General features: G+C 38.2%; 1 protein-coding gene across 1 annotated transcript; it reads right to left on the bottom strand.

Annotated features, from left to right (window-relative positions):
* Window positions 1-1,525: 1,525 nt before the first annotated feature.
* LOC140243512 (uncharacterized) lies at window positions 1,526-19,925 on the bottom strand. Its single transcript, XM_072323182.1, has 7 exons — window positions 19,802-19,925; window positions 10,294-11,310; window positions 9,059-9,197; window positions 8,461-8,625; window positions 3,301-3,452; window positions 2,918-3,024; window positions 1,526-1,744 (listed from the first exon to the last, which is right to left on the bottom strand). The coding sequence occupies exons 1-7, from the start codon at window positions 19,923-19,925 to the stop codon at window positions 1,526-1,528; spliced, it is 1,923 nt and encodes a 640-aa protein (XP_072179283.1).
* Between the last annotated feature and the right edge of the window lie 427 nt (window positions 19,926-20,352).

The raw sequence follows: 20,352 nt of genomic DNA, 5'->3' as shown, positions 1-20,352 counted from the left end.
TTAAACGGATGGTACAGTTTTGACTATAAGATGATGTTCAGAACAAACAAATAATGAGAAACCTGCAATACTAAACACCATTCAATTCTTTTAGGAATTCAGAGTTCATTTTACACAAATTAGTTTCAAATTGCTGAGATATATGTAACTACAGTGCGTATAAAAAAAAGCAACAAAATTTAATTTCGAATTGGTGAAGATGGTATTTACTTTACTCCAAAGTAAGTAGCAACATCATAAAGCCATATAACGTTCAATATTTTCAATCGCCCATCTCAACCAAAACTATACTGTATCCCTTTAGAATACCTTGCCTGTTTGAAGTAATCTCTGTGTATAGATAGACCGCCTCCCCAAAAGAGAAACACACACACACACACACATTCATATGCACATACACACGGACACAAGATATAATAAAGACAACTGAACACACAAAAACAAAATTCATCCCATCATTTTTAGCTGTTACAACTGAAAAAATAAAGGACCAAACGAACATGCATGTATGACGTTGGCGTTTATATTGGTCGTTATATCGCACTAAAATGATTAGACTCTGTGCCCTGAAATAGACATTAAAATGAAGGTGGACTATTTGAGCTCATACGTATGTTTAATATGAAGCTCCTTGTATTACAGTAGTTAACATGAAGCATGCCGAACATCCCGATTACTTAACTCATTCGGTTATTTTGTTCAAAATGATTCAAATCAGAGAGATTGGCATGACCGACGTCACATCGTGCAGAACTCTACAGAGCAGAGTTCTGTGACTGTACCATGGCCATAATGACGACGAAAGAGATAAGGGAGGAAAAAAAAGGGAATCGCTTTGTAGTCCGGGTTTCAAATTGGCAACTTCGTTCGATTGGCTGGTCAGAGAGATTTGGAGAAGTTCATTGGCTGTTGTGGGAGACTGGAAGAGTACATTTTACTGAAGGGGTGTTTCCCCATTACCACTTTGTATACATTGTACGGTAGAGACCCGGATCGAATCGGCGGTGGGGGATCTTATCGGCGGTGAGGCAAAAATCCCGCCGATTGGATCTGGGGGATCTGATATACCGGCCAAAGTCCGCCGATAAGTTCCGGCGGAACTTATCGACTGGCCGGAACGGATCGCCTGTGACACCGGCTTTCAGCACACAATGCTATAAGTACGTATGGGTGAAAATCACTGATATCTCTATGGAAGAACAAGATCAGTGGTGGAAATGAGCTGCATGCTTGGCGGAAGTTTGCGCTCTCAGAGTGCTTCTCTAGTTCTCTTTATCTTTCTTGACCTTTAATCGCAAATATCTCCATTTTGCAAATATGGACTTATCGGTTTTTGCGAACAAACTCTTCATATGTTTCAAGGTAATTTGATTTTTAAATTCAGCAGATAGAGTATAGGCCCCTATAATATGATTCATATCATGGCTATACATAAAAGTTATACTGATAAAGTCTAGTCTTCACTATATTTTTATTTTCTATTGTCATCAGAACAGTAATTAGGGTCATCGTGTGGCCCACACAATCACATGATTTCATGAAGTAAAAACTCAACCAGGCTTTCTGACCGTAGTTTGCGCGGTACTTTGTACTGGTTAGCAGAGGTGCTGGTGTTGGCCAAAATATGGTCCTTCAACGCCTCGAACGCTCCAGGTTTCACGATGTGAACTCGAGGGGGCGCAATGGCACCTTCCCGGCGCAGCCGGTCGTAGTCGCTATTGCGGTCACGCAGCTCCTGATCGAGCTGTCAGTAAAAAGCACATCGAGTCAAAGATGAAACGGCAAATAGATAAACCAATGAACTGATGGATGACTTAATGAGTGCGGAACAGTGAAGTAAACAAACATTGTTAATGAATAAACATGATAAATGTACTCATTATATTCACGGACCAAGCAATAAATGTCGGACAGTCATATGCAATCAACTGATTGATTATCCAATCGATACTTTGATTCATTGCTAGACTGATGAATGAATTATTATATCAAAGAATATTCACTCTCTGGAACCAGGGATAGTGATGGAACCGCATTTTTGCTAAAGAGAAAGTTACATTACTTTTTTTTTTCATTCTTAATAATAATGTGAAGCTCCATACACAGAAAAATATCAATGGTAGAAAATTAGCCCATTCTGACTCTTCCATAATGAACGGTATTTTACGGTTTCAGGGAGTTCGAAGTCGTTGTGTTAAAGTAGGGAAGTGCTTAGAAATTATTCGAAATGGTATTCTAGGTTGCACGAATACAAGCATTTGAATACCAGATTGCATCTAATGTATCTTACACGGTGAACAGCGAAATAGATATTTACTAATTTGTGCAATAGGTAGACGAGAGTATGGTACGACCTGGAATGACTTGCAAAATATAATGTAGAGAGTATACAGTAGACGGATGCAGTAAGATCGATCACATGTGAGGCTGAAGAAACACAGTAAAGTGCAGTAAGCACGAGTCATGACAGTACAACTTGTATATAATTCTATACAAGTAATTATTATTGTTATATTTCTCTAATGCCATTCAGTATTGTGTAAAGTGTGACCTCGGGATAGCCTATGAAAATGGCAATATAGATGATGTGCACCAATGTATTTGGCATTTTTCGATGTTTTCATCGCAGCCACGGTGATTTGAACTGTGTCATGTCTTCTTTCAGTATACAGGGTTAACTGTCCACATGGGTTTTGATAGTATTGGAAATTCCATGAGAATCATTACATGAGCTATTTTGGATACAAAGGAAAACATCTAAAGGCTGTGTGGAAATGACTATTGATTACCGTGGGTAAACATGTGTATGATAGGGGAAATTCACTCTTGTTCTAGGAGGGTAAATTGTGTGTCGTATTATTGAACTTTGACTATCATATCAAAAGAAAGGAGAAAAAGACGTTAGGAGGACACTCACCATTGCCTTGAGGTCTTGTGTGATCTCTTCATACAATTCATTTCCAGATGGGAACTCCAACTCCACGAAGATTAAATAGTAAGGCATAAGTTCGTCCCTTTCAAAGGCTGGATCAGAGTGGAAAGCAAGTTAAAAATCAGAAAATGTTCAGCATTTACAGAAACTCCTTTTTAAACAAGGGAGTCATCTAATAAAGGATTATTAGTATTAAAAAAGTGGCGTCTAAGAGTCACGCAAAAGACTCACAACAAAGGAGTAAATGACACATTACCAACTTCATAAAGCCCATCTTGACTCATGGTTGTTAGCAAAAAAAAAAATAAATAAATAAATAAATAACATGTCAGAGGGTAATAAACCCAACTATATGTTATTCTACTCACCAGTGCATGTTTCTGAAAGCAAAGTACTCTCGGCAGCAGCAAACTCAGTCAGTTTGACCCGGCCCGGCCAGCGCTCCAAGGCGGCCTGAAATGCCTGGAGTGCGACGCCCTGATCAATCTTCTCGTATCGCAAATTCAGTACTAGGCCCAGACTGAAAATGACAGAATGTGAAAGTTACAGAGGGACACATGGTGATGGGAATGGTCGATAATAAATCTGTATAATTTAGATTATAAATCTGCATCACGTGACATCTGGTCTCTATAAAGGGCAAGACCGAGTTGTCTGCCTTTATAACAATTTGCTTTTAATTTCGTATAGGCCTACTAGTATTAGATTTCCTAGCCATCAAATTGCAACATAGGGACTACATGTATTATCTACATATTGATCGATAAGAAAATAATTAAAAAACCCGTATAGAAAATGAAATTTTTGAAAGTACGCCATATTTATTCATTAAAAAAAAAAAAAAATGTGTGATGTGGGAATCTACAGACGTGTGCATTCTAAAAGTGCGGGTAGGTCCTCAGAAAAGAAGTCAACACACACACACACACGCACACACACACGCACCCACACACACGCACACACACATGCGCGCGCACACACACACACACACACATCACACAATCGTGCGTGCGTGCACAAAGCGACAAACAACAGAAAGAATTGAAAGGGAAAGAAAGGAGATAGGAAAGAGAACAAATTTGACTCCAACTCAATGCAGCCCTCAACCCTCCTTAGAAACATTCCCCCCCCTCCTCCCGTGATTATTGGAATATTTGCGTTGTTCGCATTTGATTAAGTCGCCCGTTCTTCGTGTTTGTTACTGGCCCATAGCAATGTTCAATCGACATTCTCACACAAGTCGGGAGAACTACGCACAAATGTGTAATCAAGAATGGTTAGATCGGCTTCATTGTGGGAAACACATTCGGAGAAAAAACTTTTCCGAATGTTGGACTTTGCCATTGTTTATTCAACATTAGCGTTCTAATGGCAAATCATTCACTTGCTCAGTAAAAACAAAACAAAACAAAACAAAAACAAAAAACAGAAAAACGAAACAAACAAAAAAGAAAACAGGCTTTTCAGCACCGAAAATTACCGATGAGTTAATGGCAAGCTAAGAATCGCTGCTGTAAATGGTGAAGGGGACCACAAGTGTGTACATTTACTGTGGGTATTAGGCTTAATCTTTTTGTTCCTTATATCTTGACACAGGCGTATTTCAGACCAGGGCACAAGAAGCTTAAATATTACGTGTGATTGAGATTTATAGGTAGGGTAAGAAAAAGCATTATTATACCAACCAACCAGGATAACGTCTTTCATCAAATGGTATTTTTTAAAATGTTTTTATTGTTGTTGCTGCTGCTGCTGTTGTTGTTATTTTGCTTATCATCTTCAGTCAGCGCCATTGCAGAATCGCAGTGATTACCCATGACTTTAATTAGCCGCAAATCAGTCAAAATGAAAACCTGTGAACTCTTTTAACTCCAAATTCAAATCGAGAATAAGAGCAAAGCGAACAAAATACATGCGTTGATTACATTGCATTGTATGGGGACGAAGACAACTGGACATTCTAAACCAGTCTGGTTGACTAAGTCAGATTTTGGGCCTAACCTTGTTTTACAGTCCTAAAAGTCATTTAGTGGTGGGTTACCCTACTTCGAAGACCTGTCGCCCGTGTTGAATCGAAATCTGGGTCATGCAAATCTTACTTCCTTGATGAGTTTTGTATACTTAGAATCTAAAATTCGAAATATTTTCTTATAAATGGTGAAAAAAAATCGAAAAAGGAAGAAATAGTTTTAACATGTTTCAACGGTGCTAAATCGAAACCTGGATGATGCAACTCTTGATGAATATGAAATTGTCACGCATTTTGGTTCAGATATTTGATGTAACATTATGTATAAAGCATTACATGTTTTTCCTTGCTTTCGTGATTATTGTACAATTCTATGTAAAGGATGTCTCGCTAGCGCTATTGCAAATTTTAGCTATCCCAATCTCAATTGCGTTGCATACAGCGGGGTTTTCTCTTTGTTCATCTTCCTCTGTTCTTCTGACCTTCACAAGTCTATTCTACCCTCTCACCACTTTGACCTGGGGCTCACTTGTTCTTCTGACCTTCACATGTCTATTATGTGCTTCCCTCTCTCTGACCTTGCTCTCACCTTCAGTACTTTCGTTTTGTCCCTTCTCACTTTGACTTTGCTTTGTTTTTCAGATCTCTTGCCTTGCTTTCCTAAGTTCAACTTTGTCTTGACTTTCAGAGTCCTCGCCCTTACCCTTCGCCCTTGCCTCTCACTGCCCTAGCTTCAGCCTTTTCAGCCTGCTCCCTACGTCCTTGACTCTCACTGTCCTTCAGCCCTTTGTGCTTGCTCCCTTTGCCCTTGACTCTCACTGTCCTTCATCCCCTTTGTTCTTGCCTCTCATCTTGACTTTCTCCTGTCCTTTTATCCTCTCCTGGCCTATGACTTTGAGCTCCTCATCTATGTGCTCAAAGACGTCCTTCTCCCATATACTCCGCAGCGCGATAAATGTCTTTCTCGTGACCTTCATGACTGGTCCTCTCTCTCTCTCTCGAACAAGAGGAGCTTGTTTGAAAGCGGTATATAATCCAGACTTTATGCTTATCTTAGAGTTCACTTCACTTGCTTGGGAGATGGAGTGAAGACTTTGTCAGCTAAGAGTAAAATTCGTGTTTGAACAGCGAGAGAATAACCAACGAAAGAGATAAAGAGTCAACCAGTCCAGAAACGGTCTCCAGTCTTGTTAGCTTATTGCATTAGTTACTCGTAACTCCTTCACCGCATCGTACCTCACATGCCGGGCAAGACATCCTCAAAATCCATCCCTGTAAATGTGTTCGAGTGATTCACCATAATAAACTTCTTTAACCGTGATTTCTGCCTGATGACTGTAATTTCTATCTGACCCTCGGCATCCTTCGACAATGAACTTCAACAAATAGCGGGACTTTATTTTGGGACCTTCAAAGAATAGGAATTTTATTCTGCCCATCTTCGACAAATATAAGTCGACAAATATAAGTCGACAAATATAAGTCGACAAATATAAGTCGCCGTTACAATATCGTATCTTCTTTATTAGAATGGAACAAACTAGATCCAATCAGGGCCCCGTTGCTAGAAACTTTGCGTTTAAACGCAACTTGTAACTGATTGTCACTGGCCAATCAAAATCATTGTTGCATGCATGTCTTCTTAATAGGGCAGACCCTGAGCCAATCAGAATGGTTGTTTCAAAATTAGCAATTATTTGCAATTGATTGCAATTTTCTTGCAACGGGGCCCTGCAGATCAGCTACTTCCATGTTTTCACATTAAGATTGTTTAAACAAAGTTTTTATTTGTAAGTAACACAAGCAAATTTATTCCATGATATCTATTAAATCATTCCTGCACAAAAGAAATTTAATTTATATTAATTCGGCATTCTGCTAAACCTTTGACGTGGCATAATCAATTAATGTATACTGAATTTTTTTAATGTTCCGTTGCAATGTTCAGTATCTTTTTTTCTGTATGTACGTCTTGCTATTTATTTAAACGTACATATGTTCATCAATGTTATTCAGGGCTCAATGGAAGACCACTATTTATTGATGAATGGGCTTCCCTGACAAAACATTAGAAATAAGTAACTGAATAAATAAATATAATTATAATTATGATGGACGCCAAAAACTTGAATTTCCATGTAGGCTCTATTTTCTATATATCGGGCTGAACCTGGATAAAGCAACACTTACACCCTTGACTCTGAGGGCCTTGCAACTGAGATATCCAAAATGCCAGCCAAAATTGAAAATTTGAATAATCATTTCCTTCTTAATGGTTACAAATTGATAAATAAAGATAATAGGAATATTTTTTTTTCCTGGTGCTGAATCTGAGTCTGGTTGATGCATTTCTGGCTTTATTGGGGGGGGGGGGGGGCGGTTACGTGCATATGGTCGCTAAAACTTGAAATGACCACTTCGGTATTTCCTTGTAAATGGTGAATACATTAAAAGGAAATTGAGGAGTTTACCCACTTTCCAGGGCGCTGAATGCCAGGTTGGTTGATGAAACTTGGGCTTCGTTCAGGGTTTTAAGATATCCATGGTTTTTAAGATCTCTCTTTATACTCTCAAGGATGCTAGAGTTCCATCAACCAGATTTGAATCCCGAATCTATACGAAAAAGGGTAAAACCATCAATTAATTTTAAGGGGATGGCTAGTAACTGATCAGTGTGAATCAGTGGGAATGCTGGGGGATGATTGTTCCAATCCTTGTGGGATTCATTTAAGAGTAAAAGTTGCCTCATCCAGATTCCAATTCAGCACTGTCAAAACAGGTTAAAACCATCAAATATTTTGCCATTTATAATAAAGCACACTGAAATGTCAATTTTTGGCGGCCATCTTGAGTACAGTCCGAACTCTTCTATCCGGACGGGAAGCCCTCCCGGGATGAAAAAGTTGCGTCATCCAGATTCGGACTCAGCACCCTCGAAATAGGGTTAAACCATCAAAAACCATTTGACAGATGATTAAAACAATCCAGGCACAGCTTCTGGCCAGCAGCTTGAATACAAATATGCCGGGCTATCATCCCACTGCATACTTGTTTATGTAATGGCTCAACAACGGCGCAATGCGTTTTTACAGTAGGATTACCAACTAATATCCGCATTCATATTGATCATTCACTGATAAATAAGACTGTACATTCCTGAAATATTATTTGTACGCGAGCATATTATTCATCAATAAGATCACAAAGAACATCTCAATAGTACAAAAAAAAAAATACGGAATTAAATGTAACCCCATCCCTCCCTCCACCCCCCCCCCGAAAAAAAGCCAAGCCAACGTCAAATTGGATAAAACCACGGAATATCTAATATATAAGTACTGAGCTTCTGTTGAACTGCTAACCGTTTGACGAAATCGTGAAAGTTAATGTCAAAAAAAAAAATCACGATTATTATGATGACCGTGATGCGTTCTGTACACGACGAAAAACTGAAGACCATTTACGCCTATTTGATACACACTAATGGGAGATATTTCTATCTCGCTGATGGTTACACTCGTCACAAAGTTACAAAGAGTGTAAATCTATTTCCACTGACCGGTACAAGAACTGAAATGAGGGACAGTTGTCATGGAAACCAGTGACTCGAATGATGTCTCCCATTCTGTATCGATAGAGTCCACAGGCCTGGGTAATCACGACCTCGTACTCCTGGCCAATCTCGAGCTCGTCTAGGAACTGCGTTTCAGGCTGACTCTCATGGCTGCGTAAAGTAAAAAAAAAAAAAAAAAAAAAAAAAAAAACCAGCAACAACATATTTTGCAAAACTCTGAAACTAAATCGTTATTTGAAAACAAAACAAAACAAAACAAAACGGCTTCATTCATACTGCTATACACATTTTTTTTTTTTTTTAAATCGAGTGGTCAATTTGAAATAATCGCCGAAAGTCTGTAACCTTCATCAGTTACTGTACTCGTCACGTACTATACTAGAATTGAAATACCATTGTGGTTTTTTTTTTTTTCGGAAGTGAATTATCATACACTGCAAAACATTACAGCAGTCCACAACCAAATTTTCTCTACTTTTACTCCATCTCTAGAAGCTCATACCGTCTGATCTATTGCCACCTGTAGGGCCTACTCTGCTCACGGAACAACAACAACAAGGGTAAGGCTATATAGTATACGTACGTGTTCTGCAGTTTGATGAACTCGAAGAAGTTTGTGGTAGGAGTGAAGAGCAGATCCGGTCGCTCGTCCCACGCCCAAATGGAGATTCCCATGAGAATCGACTCTGAGCTTCCGTATCCACTGGAAACCAAGGAAATGCCTGGTAGTGGTAGTCAAAGTGAATTTTTAAGCTGTAGATGTTCAAGTAGCTACTGCGAAAAATGTTATATGCTTTTGGATTTTAAACAAGATACCATAACCATTGCTTACATTCATGAACAAAGTGTTAACACTTCAGAGATACAGTTGACGAATTCTCAAATTTTGAACATTCACCCCTCCCCCCCCCCCCCCCCCGGCATAACCCTTTGTTGGGCAGAATATAATTTTCTTGTGGCAAAGTACCTCAGCTAATAGAATGATGATTATTTACATGTTGTTGATAGAACAAGATGTTTTCGACTGTGAACACTGATGAAGTTTCAATGTTTTCACTTTCCTTTGCAGTCACTTCCGGATATCATAATTAATGGGCATCATGGCACGTTCATGTACGTTTTAATGAAAGTATTGGAGCAGGGAGGTGGGAAGTACGTCCCTGCGAGGAGTGATGGTTGAAGCTCTCTGAACATTTACATATTTTCCGCTTTACTTTTACCAATGACACCATGTTTTATCATTCATGTTATAAGATATTCTTCGTGGAGTTGCGGTTGGCAATGACACCTTTGACATTTTTAACCCAACATCAGTATTTTTTTTTTCCTGTCTTTCGGCTTTAAGCCCTGTCTTGTGGTAAGTGTTTACACATTTCATACCCCCTGTTCACGGACTGGCATTACATTTCACTCGAGATGATCAACCTTCACCTTAAAGACTTTTCCATGGGAATTTCGCCCAACTTCAGACAGTGCATTCAACAACCGACAAATCACGCTCGGCCATACTGAATGACATCATGCGTTTCACTCAAGATCATGATCGACCTTTACCTTGAAGATATTTACTCGGAAATTCGGCACAGAATTCAGATAGTATACATACAACCTGAAAATTACGCTTGACCAGACATTAACAGACTACTGGACAATTTTTTTTTTTCAGTCGTGACAACGATATTGGAATGACCTGTAGGATGGACTGAAAACCGACTAACATAGCCACATTCGGTAGTCTTTGAAGATACCAAACAAGACATAATGACCAATATATAACGAATGATTAGGGAAAGTCATTTTAAAGATGCATCACTGTACCTCTTGCATATTTCTCTCTTATTTTGGGCCAGATTCCAGTGCTGTCCGCTGATATTATCACTCTGAGTTTCGGCCACACCCTTGGCAAGATATTGTCCAATCCGACTACAAACTGTTGTCGTATTTCGAGCGCCCTCTGTCTGTCGCCTCCATGAAGTTCAACTGTCAGTGCCGATCGTATGTCGTCTGGGAGATCGAGTCTTTCACTAATGGTTCCGTGCTCGATATCGTGGACGATGTTTTCCCACCACTGGGCAACTTGTTTTATCATGCTCTCGAGCGTGCTCAGAAATATGGTGCAGATAGAGCCGAGATTCTCGTCACTCAGTGCAAAAAGGAGATGGATATAATTCGCAACCTTGTAGGAATGTATGCGAAAACCGGCTGGAGGAGTGGTGTAATACAACCTTGTGTCCTCTCTTATAGTCATGATACTTTCGACGGGAACGCCATTTTTAGTTGCAGAGACTACAGGGGCTACATAGTGGTATAGCTGCTTATTATATATCCCCAGATTAGGGCATTCCATTCGAGCAGTGGCGTAAAGAATATCCATGCAATTCACGAACAACCTGAATCTATCCGTGTAAGGGATCATCTTGCTGTGACCAGTCGTACCGGAAGTCCTGACGTAACTGGATTGGAACTTTCGGGTCATAATGTTTCTCTCGCCATTAATCTCCCTTTCAACGAAAGGACGGTAGTGCTCGTATGTTGTGAGTGGATGGCGAGCTCTGAACTCTTCTCTGTCCTTGATGTCTCGAAGTCGGTATCGTCTGCCGTACTCCGTGTTGCCATTTTCACGGAGAATGTGTCTGAGGAGGCGATCCTGGGCTCGGCGAGGATTCTTCCAGTGCTTCTGCAGACGATAGAGGGCGATCTTCCCTCGCAAGAGCACCACCATGGACGATAAGAAACAACACAGAGTGGTTTTTATCCCGTCATTGGGCGCAGGGCCAAGAGCGAGGAGAATCAAAAATAGCAGAGACAGACAGGTAGCAACAAGAGCAGTGAGCGCTGGACAGAAAAAGAGAGAGGGGATATTAACAAAGAGCCAAAGAGAGAGAGAGAGAGAGAGAGAAAGAGGGTGTGAAAGAGAAAATTACACAACAACGAAAAGATTGGATGAATCTGTGGTAGAACCCTAGAGTATATAAACATAAAATATATTATACTACAACTACTAGAACCTTTGGAAGTGGTAGATCGGGAACCAAAGAGGCGCAAGGCTCGCCTAGTCTGTTGATTCCGGACATCAACCGAATTGTATCGGTCAGTCTGATGTATCCTACTTCATCGGTCATTTATCAGGTGAGTGTCAGACATGTCGCGCGTCATCCTCATCGGACGATCTTGCGTCATCGGATCACCGCCCGACATGTCTGACACTGACCTGATAGTCGTCCAATACAAGTCAGATTCATCGGACTGTGATCCGATACACTTTGGTGGGTGGCCGGAAGCGATAACCTTTGCCTTCGATGAGAGAAAAATCTCTCAAGAATCGGGGCAAAACAAAACAAACGCAGTCTCCGCGGTGGACGATCTGGTAAAGGCCCTTCTACCGTCTAAATATATGTACTTTCAGACTTTTACCTTTGAAAATCTGTGAAGTGGTGACACTGGGTACAGAGTTTTATAATTTATAGTAATTGGGATAAGGAATATGAACGTTTTGAATCTTTTTTTTTACTAATCACAATGAACAAGGATGCTGACATAGCAGCTTCACCATAAGGATACATGGGTTATGGGGGCTATAAAGGAAGCAAAACAAAACAAGAATGCTCCATACATTCTAAAATTGTCGAGTGAGCGGTAGGATTACAATTGAATTTCATTGCTACATTTCTAAAATAATATGTGAATCTTCTTTGTCATCATCCTTGTTCAGTGTAATTTGTTAGATTTTTTTCAGAGTAATAATTTCTCTGCTCAGGGACCACAAGTTTTTCCACAAATCTGTGCATGGAGCTGTCGATTTATGTTGTAGACCCTAAAATGTAAAATTATGAAGAGCGCCTATGGACTCCATTGATAACATTTAAAGTTGCGTACGATTGATTGTGTGTGTGGTGTGTGTATGTGTGTGTGAAATGTGATCATGGCTTCTTAAAATTCGGTTAAAGGCATAATTTACCATTTGCAGATGAAAGCATTAGTGCTTTAGAATAGTTCTAAAATGTGAGTTAGGGGTAGAAACAGCCACTGTCGAAATTTGAGTCCGTATAATCGATGTTAAGTGTTGTTAAATACACAAAATGTGAACAATAGTTATAATAAAAATGTTTCCAGACTAAACCGTGTACAGTTACGGTTTATTGAGAAAAACCCTGATATCTCCTTATATTTTAGGTTTTATGGCAAATATTTCATATGGTAGGATGTTTTATGATACAACAGACCTACACATATGCATCAAATGTGATATCTTGAACATTTTTTAAATCACTGCTCCCAAAGGTAAACTGGAACTTTAATGGTTTTACACCAAACAGAATTCATGCAGATCAAAGATCATTGACAATTTTTTTTTTTCAAGCCCTTGTGTGCCTACCGGTGAACCGATCGTCTGTGTGCACAAATTCGACCGTGTGAATTATAATACAACTGAATGCAACCTGACCACCATGCATTTTTGCAGCGCGGTGACACATGACGATCATAAAACAAACTCTTTTGGATAAGACAAACAAGAAAACACCCACACATCCACACACACACACACACACACACACACACACACACATTTTTTTTTTGTTTTTCAATGATATTTTATTGATTCCATTCAAATCAATAATAAATCAACCCATTCTGGGTGTAACATGAACATAAAAACGGTACAAATGCCATTCAAAAGACAAATCAATTACCAACTTATACTGCCAATCATCTCCCTTCAAACATAACAACTCGATTATAAATCAATCCTACTGACCATTTCTTCACGAGAAAATATTGACAAGTACAAAAATATATATATATATATATATATCTTTGACTATGGTATACTTATACTGCCAATCATCTCTCTTCAACATAACAACTCGATTATAAATCGAGTATATAAGGGTATATACAAGGGTATATACATAAAAAAGCAACAAAAAAAAATCGTTATGCAAAACTAGAATGAAATCATTTCATTGAAAATCAAATCCCCATCCCCACCAACCCCGATGCACTCAAACCTATCCCACACCCCCACCACAACCCCAAACACATACATCCACAACCACCACACACATACACCCCAAACACCCACACACATACACACCAACACCAAAAACACACATACACACACAGCCCACACACAAAACACACCCGAAGCGATACCACCTTCCTTCCTATAAATGAAAACGACTTCCAAATGTTGATTGATACGTACAACATACAAGCGTGTAATGGCCGTATGCAGAAAAGCATCGTCCGCCCGCACCCAAATACCGCTCCAAATACCCATTCAAATTCACCAAACAAAACTCATCAAACTCCTAGCTGCGGACAAAATCCTATAACTTTTACACCACCAAAAACTTAACCCTCCCCGCGCGCGGCCAATGACACATTATATTGCCTTCACCACTGATAACTACACTGTACTAATAAAAAGAAAAAGAAAACAAAACAATACTTAAGCTCTCGTTTCAGAAACATTTTCCCATTTCAGCAAATGTAATCCCAACTTATTTCTTTTTATAGCAATTTCTTTTTCTTCATCCCGAAAACTTATTATTCTTTTACAAATTTCCTCCAAAGTAGGAATTTTTCCCTCCGACCTAGATCTGAAAATGATATATTTCAAAATAAAAATTACTGTATTATAAAATTTTACTTTTGGATCCCTCCCCGTAACACCAAAATGAACATCTCTCCACTCTATATTTTGAAGATCTGCCATCTCTAACCTATCTATCACTTCCTGCCACAAATTCTTAACATACACACAATCCCAAAATAAATGTTTATATGTTTCTACCGATTGCTCACAAAAAGAACACCGGTTATTTGCAACGAAACCAAACTCAAAAAGATTTTCCTTTGTATAAACAACTCCATGTAATAATTTATACTGAAATTCCCTAAGTTTTGTTAGAAGTGTTGTCATTCTTCGTCTTAAAAATATATGTGTAATTTCCTTTTTCGAAAACAAATAATCATTTTGGCCATCTTTCATTCGTAAAACATACAATTGCTGTAAATTTGTATCAAAGAGTTCATACACCTTTCTAAATGAAACATCTTTCAATAAAATTACATTCTCAAAAATTTTCAAAGAAATATTATATTCCTCTTTATCAACAGAATAAAAATCATATATATTTCCCTCAAATTTCTGGCTTCTTACAACAACCTCCCCTATTTCCCAAACTTTAACTATATTTTCACTATCTAATCCTAACCTGTGAAAATATACTGCTGATCTCATACGATCTTTTTCCAAAATTTACTTCACTAAATAGATATTCTTCCTATATAAATTTTCACAAAAAATCATTTTCCCTTTACACAAATAATCCTTATTATTTAAAAAAAAATTGGATTAATCTTGCCTTCTTGATAATTCCGGTGATTCTCCATTTCTTGCCATGCCCTAAAAATTTCTAAATAAAACAATGGTACATTAAACTTTAGAAATCGTATATCATAATTGCACAAAAATATGAATCTTCCTCCCGCAGTCCGAAAAATAAAATCAAAAAAAGTTTCCATCCCATGAGCTTCTCACCATATAACAATCGCTTCAACCACATAATTCGTTGACTATTAACAAACAATTCAAAATTTGTCATTCTAAGACCGCCCTCACTATAATCCTGATAACAAATAACCCTTTTAATTTCGATCTTTACCATTCCATATAAATTCAAAACAAATTTTATTAATATCTGCCACTACCCACTTTGGAACCTCTATTGATAAGGAAACATAATATAATTTAGACAGAGCATATGTTTTGAGCAAAGATATTTTTCCCATTACAGTCAAATCTCTTTGTCTCCACCATCCCAAAAATCTTTTAATCTTACTCAGTATCTCTTTATAATTCATTTCTTCTCTGACCTTACCAATGCAAAATACACTCCTAAAATCTTTATTTCAGTTACAACATTACCCATGGGTTATCTTTCATATTCTCCCTTTTTCTTCCCTATACTCATTACCTTTGTTTTATCAATATTAACCTTCAAACCACATAATTCATAAAAATCCTTAAATATTTCCTGTATTCTGATAATTGATGACCTATGTCTAACAAATAAAATCATGTCATCAGCATATAAAACTTGTCGAACCTCAAAATTCTCAAACTGAATACCTCTAATCCCATTATCCCTTCTCACCGCCTGCGCCAGAATTTCCATTACCAATAAAAACAAATATGGTGATAATGGGTCGCCTTGCCTCACCCCTCGCTTTATATCAAAATAACCTGTCGAAACACCTCCGTTCATAACACAACTACTAATTCCATTATACATGATTTTCACCCAAGAACAAAACGACTCACCAAACCCAAATAATTCTAACACCTTAAATAAGAATTTGTGCGAGACTGAATCAAACGCTTTTTCAAAATCAACTGCTATCAAATATGCCTCTTCTTCGCAATAATTATTACAATAAAAAATCATATCGTCTATCAAACGCAAAGCCTCACCAATATACCTGTTTTCTATATAACCAACTTGATCCAAATGAATAATCTCATATAAAACTCCCTTTATTCGCTTTGCCATTATCTTAGAAAGCATCTTATAATCCGTGTTCAACAAAGTAATCGGTCTATAATTCTTTATAAATAATGGATCTTTGCCCTCTTTTTCAATCAATGTTATTACACCTTGTTTTTGAGACGTTGCTAAACAACCTCTCTCAAAAGCTTCATTGAAAACTTCAACCAATAAACTTCCTATTTGTGGCCAAAATGTAAGATAAAATTCAACTGTAAATCCATCATTCCCAGGTGATTTATTTAATTTCATACTTTTTAAACACTCCCAACATTCTTCCTTAGTAATTTTTCCTTCACAAAAATTCTTACTGTCATCACTTAATTGAGGAATGTCTTTACAAAATACACTTTCTCTGAAATCGTCACACACTGATTCATTTTCTGAATGCAGATTTCTATAAAAATTTCTAATCAATCGCATTATTACATCCTTCTCTTTAACCACATCTCCCTTATCATCGCACATTTCCCGTATAACCGTTTTCTGTTTATTCGACTTGAGCAACTGCTAAAAATACTCTTGATTCTGTTCACCCTCTTCATACCAGACCACTCTTGACCTAACTTTTAATCCATCCGTATACACATTATACAATTTCTTCAATTCCGTTTTTTTACTCTCTATATCCTTTAAAATTCCACCACTATCAGGAGACGACAGAAGATTTTTCTCCAAAATATCTATTTCATATTCCAATTGCTGTATACTTAATCTTCTCTCCTTTGATTTTTTCTTCGAAAATTTCATTGCAAAATTTCTCATTTTCATCTTTAAAAAATCCCAGAAAGAAGATTTAGTATCAAACTCCGTCAACCACTGTAATTCAATACTTTTTATTTCTTCATTCATTCCCTGTACAAATTCCTTATCAAAACACAAACTATTATTAAATTTCCAATAAGACTTCCCATAACTTTCATTATATCGAATAGATTTCAGTTGTAAAAAGATCCCAGAATGAGCAGGTGCTACTGATGATATAATCTCACATGTTCTTACTGAACTTTCCAAATCCTTTGATATAAACCAGTAGTCTAAACGACTTTGAACCAGCGGAGCGATTTGCCTAAAAGTAAATCGCTTTAACACTGGGTTCCGTTTCCGCCATATATCAATCAAATTCATTTTCTTTAAAAAACCCTCTAATTCCTTACTACCACTCATTCTCAAATTAGTACTTACACCCATATAATCCAAATCTTTATTCATTACTACATTAAAATCTCCACCCAAGATTAACGAATAATTCATAGAATATAAATTTGACAAACAATCATTAAAATTCACAAGAAAATCAATTTGTCTTTGCACCCTATCCCTTGTTGGGAAATAAACATTTCCCAGAAGCAGTTTATAACCTAGCAAATCCCCTTTTAAAACCACAAAACGCCCTTCATCATCTTTCATAACCTGATCAATCTTAAAATTCAATCCAGGGGCTAACAAAATCATTACTCCCCTACTACGATTTGACCCATGACTAAAAATGATACGTCCTCCCCATTCTCCTTCCCACTCATCCTCAATATCAGGGGTACTGTACGTTTCCTGTAACATAACCATATCCCCCTTTCTCATTCTAACCCAATCAAAAATCATCTTTCTCTTTACTCGATCCCGTACCCCCCTCACATTAAGTGAAATTAAATTCAGACCCGCCATGATGTATGATAAACGGTATCTACGAGAACGTAACCGAGAGGGAAAATCCTACCTACATGATATTGATAAATCAGAGCAAATAACTCAGACCTACTACCTCCAGACCTCTGAACTGTATACCAAGAAAAAATACGGTATCCCACACACCACTTCAATTTCACACCACCACACACACAACAGAACACACATCCACTCACCCGTACCCTACTGAAGCCAAGTCAACTAAAAGACCAAGAAAAAAGATGGTATCCCACACACCACTTCCATTTCACACCACCACACACACAGCACAATACACACTCACATCACCCGTACCCGACCCACCCCCGACAACACAAAACTTATCCTATTCATCCTTATTCTACCACACATCCGTTAAAAATTAACACCTACACATTTCTGAAACCGCTCCCCTCCCACATTATACTTTCTATCCCGTCACAAACAATTATCACACACAAAGTTACCCATCTATTGTATTGTCACCAATAATCCCAAGCATGGTATACCTGCTTACCTTCACGCAAACAACTAGGACATCCACTCCCCGCACACCTATCTCTCCCACTTAATTATTGATCTTAGTCTTCCAAAACCTCCTAAACTCAAATACCGACAATTATAAATATAATGAAAGTACAAATATTCTATATCCCCTCCTCCTATTCCTAAAACAAAATGTTGAAAGCTTATTTAATCTAACAGTCTGAACCCCCCCCCCCAAAAAAAAAAAAAAAAAGAGGGGGAAAAAAAGAAACAGAACAGTGGAATCTACGTTATATGCACGTGATATAAGCAATATAAAATCACGTTACTGGCTACCTCCGCGTTGCCAAGGCAACACTCGAAAACCAATCCGACACAACAATCACACTGGAGGGTGATTTGGTATACACAACAATCCTCATGAAAGGATTGGAAAGACACAATACTCTTCTTCCTATTACACTGAGCACAAACCAAAACTTTAGCAAAGAAAAAAAAACTAACAAATTCCTGAGTTTACCTAGATGGCAGAGAAGAAGAAGAAGAAAAAAATGCAATGCAATCAAAATCTGTACATACTTGTACAATCAAAACTCAAACCGACAACATTCAGTTGCAACATGTGGTACATAAAAACGACAACCACACACACACACACACACAAAAGAAACGTTTGGCATACTAATCCGTTCTACCCATTCAAGTTGCAATAAAAGCACATAATATATATACTTAAATAATCCTCATTCACGAGTTGTTTCTAGTTTTTTTTTCCCCATATATAAGTCTTTCTTGTAAATTAACGCTCTCCACAGTGAGTGGCCGTTTTCTTTCTACCCAAAACAGCACGGGAACAACCAGTTAAAGGAGCAAAAATATCTTGAAAAGTCAATTTCAAAAAAAAAGAAGAAAAAGATAACGACATGGCTTACCAAACAAACAAATCAACCTGTGCAAACCAATGTCTTCATCGAAACCTGTAGTGGCAAATAGCCACTTTGACAGCATGAAATCACATTTTTATATAAATTAAACACACACACACACACACACACACACACACACACACACACCAGGGATGGATCCAGGAACACATCCTCGTATTCATTCGTGATGGTTAAAAAGATGGAGGATAAATCTTAACATTTTTACATCGTGAAAAGAAAAAAGATGGGGGAAAAGTAGTTCAAGTGCAATTCCAAACACTGCAAATTAGATAATATCATGCTGTTTTCACGATAAGATTTCTATCGATTGAATTATGTAATAATTCTAACGGTTATTAAGTAAGCTCGTAGACCCTCCATGTTTCTTGTCCATAGCGTTACACGTATAAACATTCTGAATTTCTAACGGAAAATAAATATCTTTGGTACATTTGCGAACATAGTCGTCCTGATCTTCAATTGGGGAGGCCGGGGAATAGGTAAGACCATGGCTGCATGAAAAAAAAAAAAGATATCACCAGAACTTCATAATGATACTATGAAATACATCATAGAAACTGAGCTGTTGATTTCGATCAATGTTATACAGAAGTGACTTCCCTGCGATTACATGATTGGGCTTTCCGCAGAGAACAGACTGAGATTGAGCAGCTTAAATTGCACTTTCAAGCTCACCGAAACTCATGTACGCTATTAGCCAAGACTCCGCCAGACCAGTCGCGTGGGCAAGCAGCAGCGCCACGACCAGAAAGATTGTCGACAACAGCGACAACTTCGTGTGAAGATTCAGGAGCGCCATATTCAAAGCCGATCTTTCAGCAGTGTGCAAGTCAGACGATATTATATGAACATCAATATCTGCAGTTAAGGTATGGCGTCTCTGTTCATGGACTCGGAGAAACACAAAGCAACCTGACCACCATGCATTTTTGCAGCGCGGTGACACATGACGATCATAAAGCAAACTCTTTTGGATAAGACAAACAAGAAAACACCAACACATCCACACACACACACACACACACACACACACACACACACACCAGGGGCGGATCCAGGAGTTCTGTAAAGAGGAGGCGCGTTTACAAAATTAAAGGGGGGGGCGCACGCACCCCTCCCCCATTTTTTTTCTTGTTATTTCTTTTGTTTCAAAAAAAAACAAATAAAGGGGGGGGGGGGCGTGCGCCGGTTGCGGTCCTCCCTGGATCAGCCCTTGCACACACACA

Source organism: Diadema setosum, chromosome 20, assembly GCF_964275005.1.
Source record: "Diadema setosum chromosome 20, eeDiaSeto1, whole genome shotgun sequence".
Classification (NCBI taxonomy): domain Eukaryota; kingdom Metazoa; phylum Echinodermata; class Echinoidea; order Diadematoida; family Diadematidae; genus Diadema; species Diadema setosum.
The sequence above is the reverse complement of the archived record's forward strand: the minus strand, read 5'-3'. Positions and strand labels throughout refer to the sequence as shown.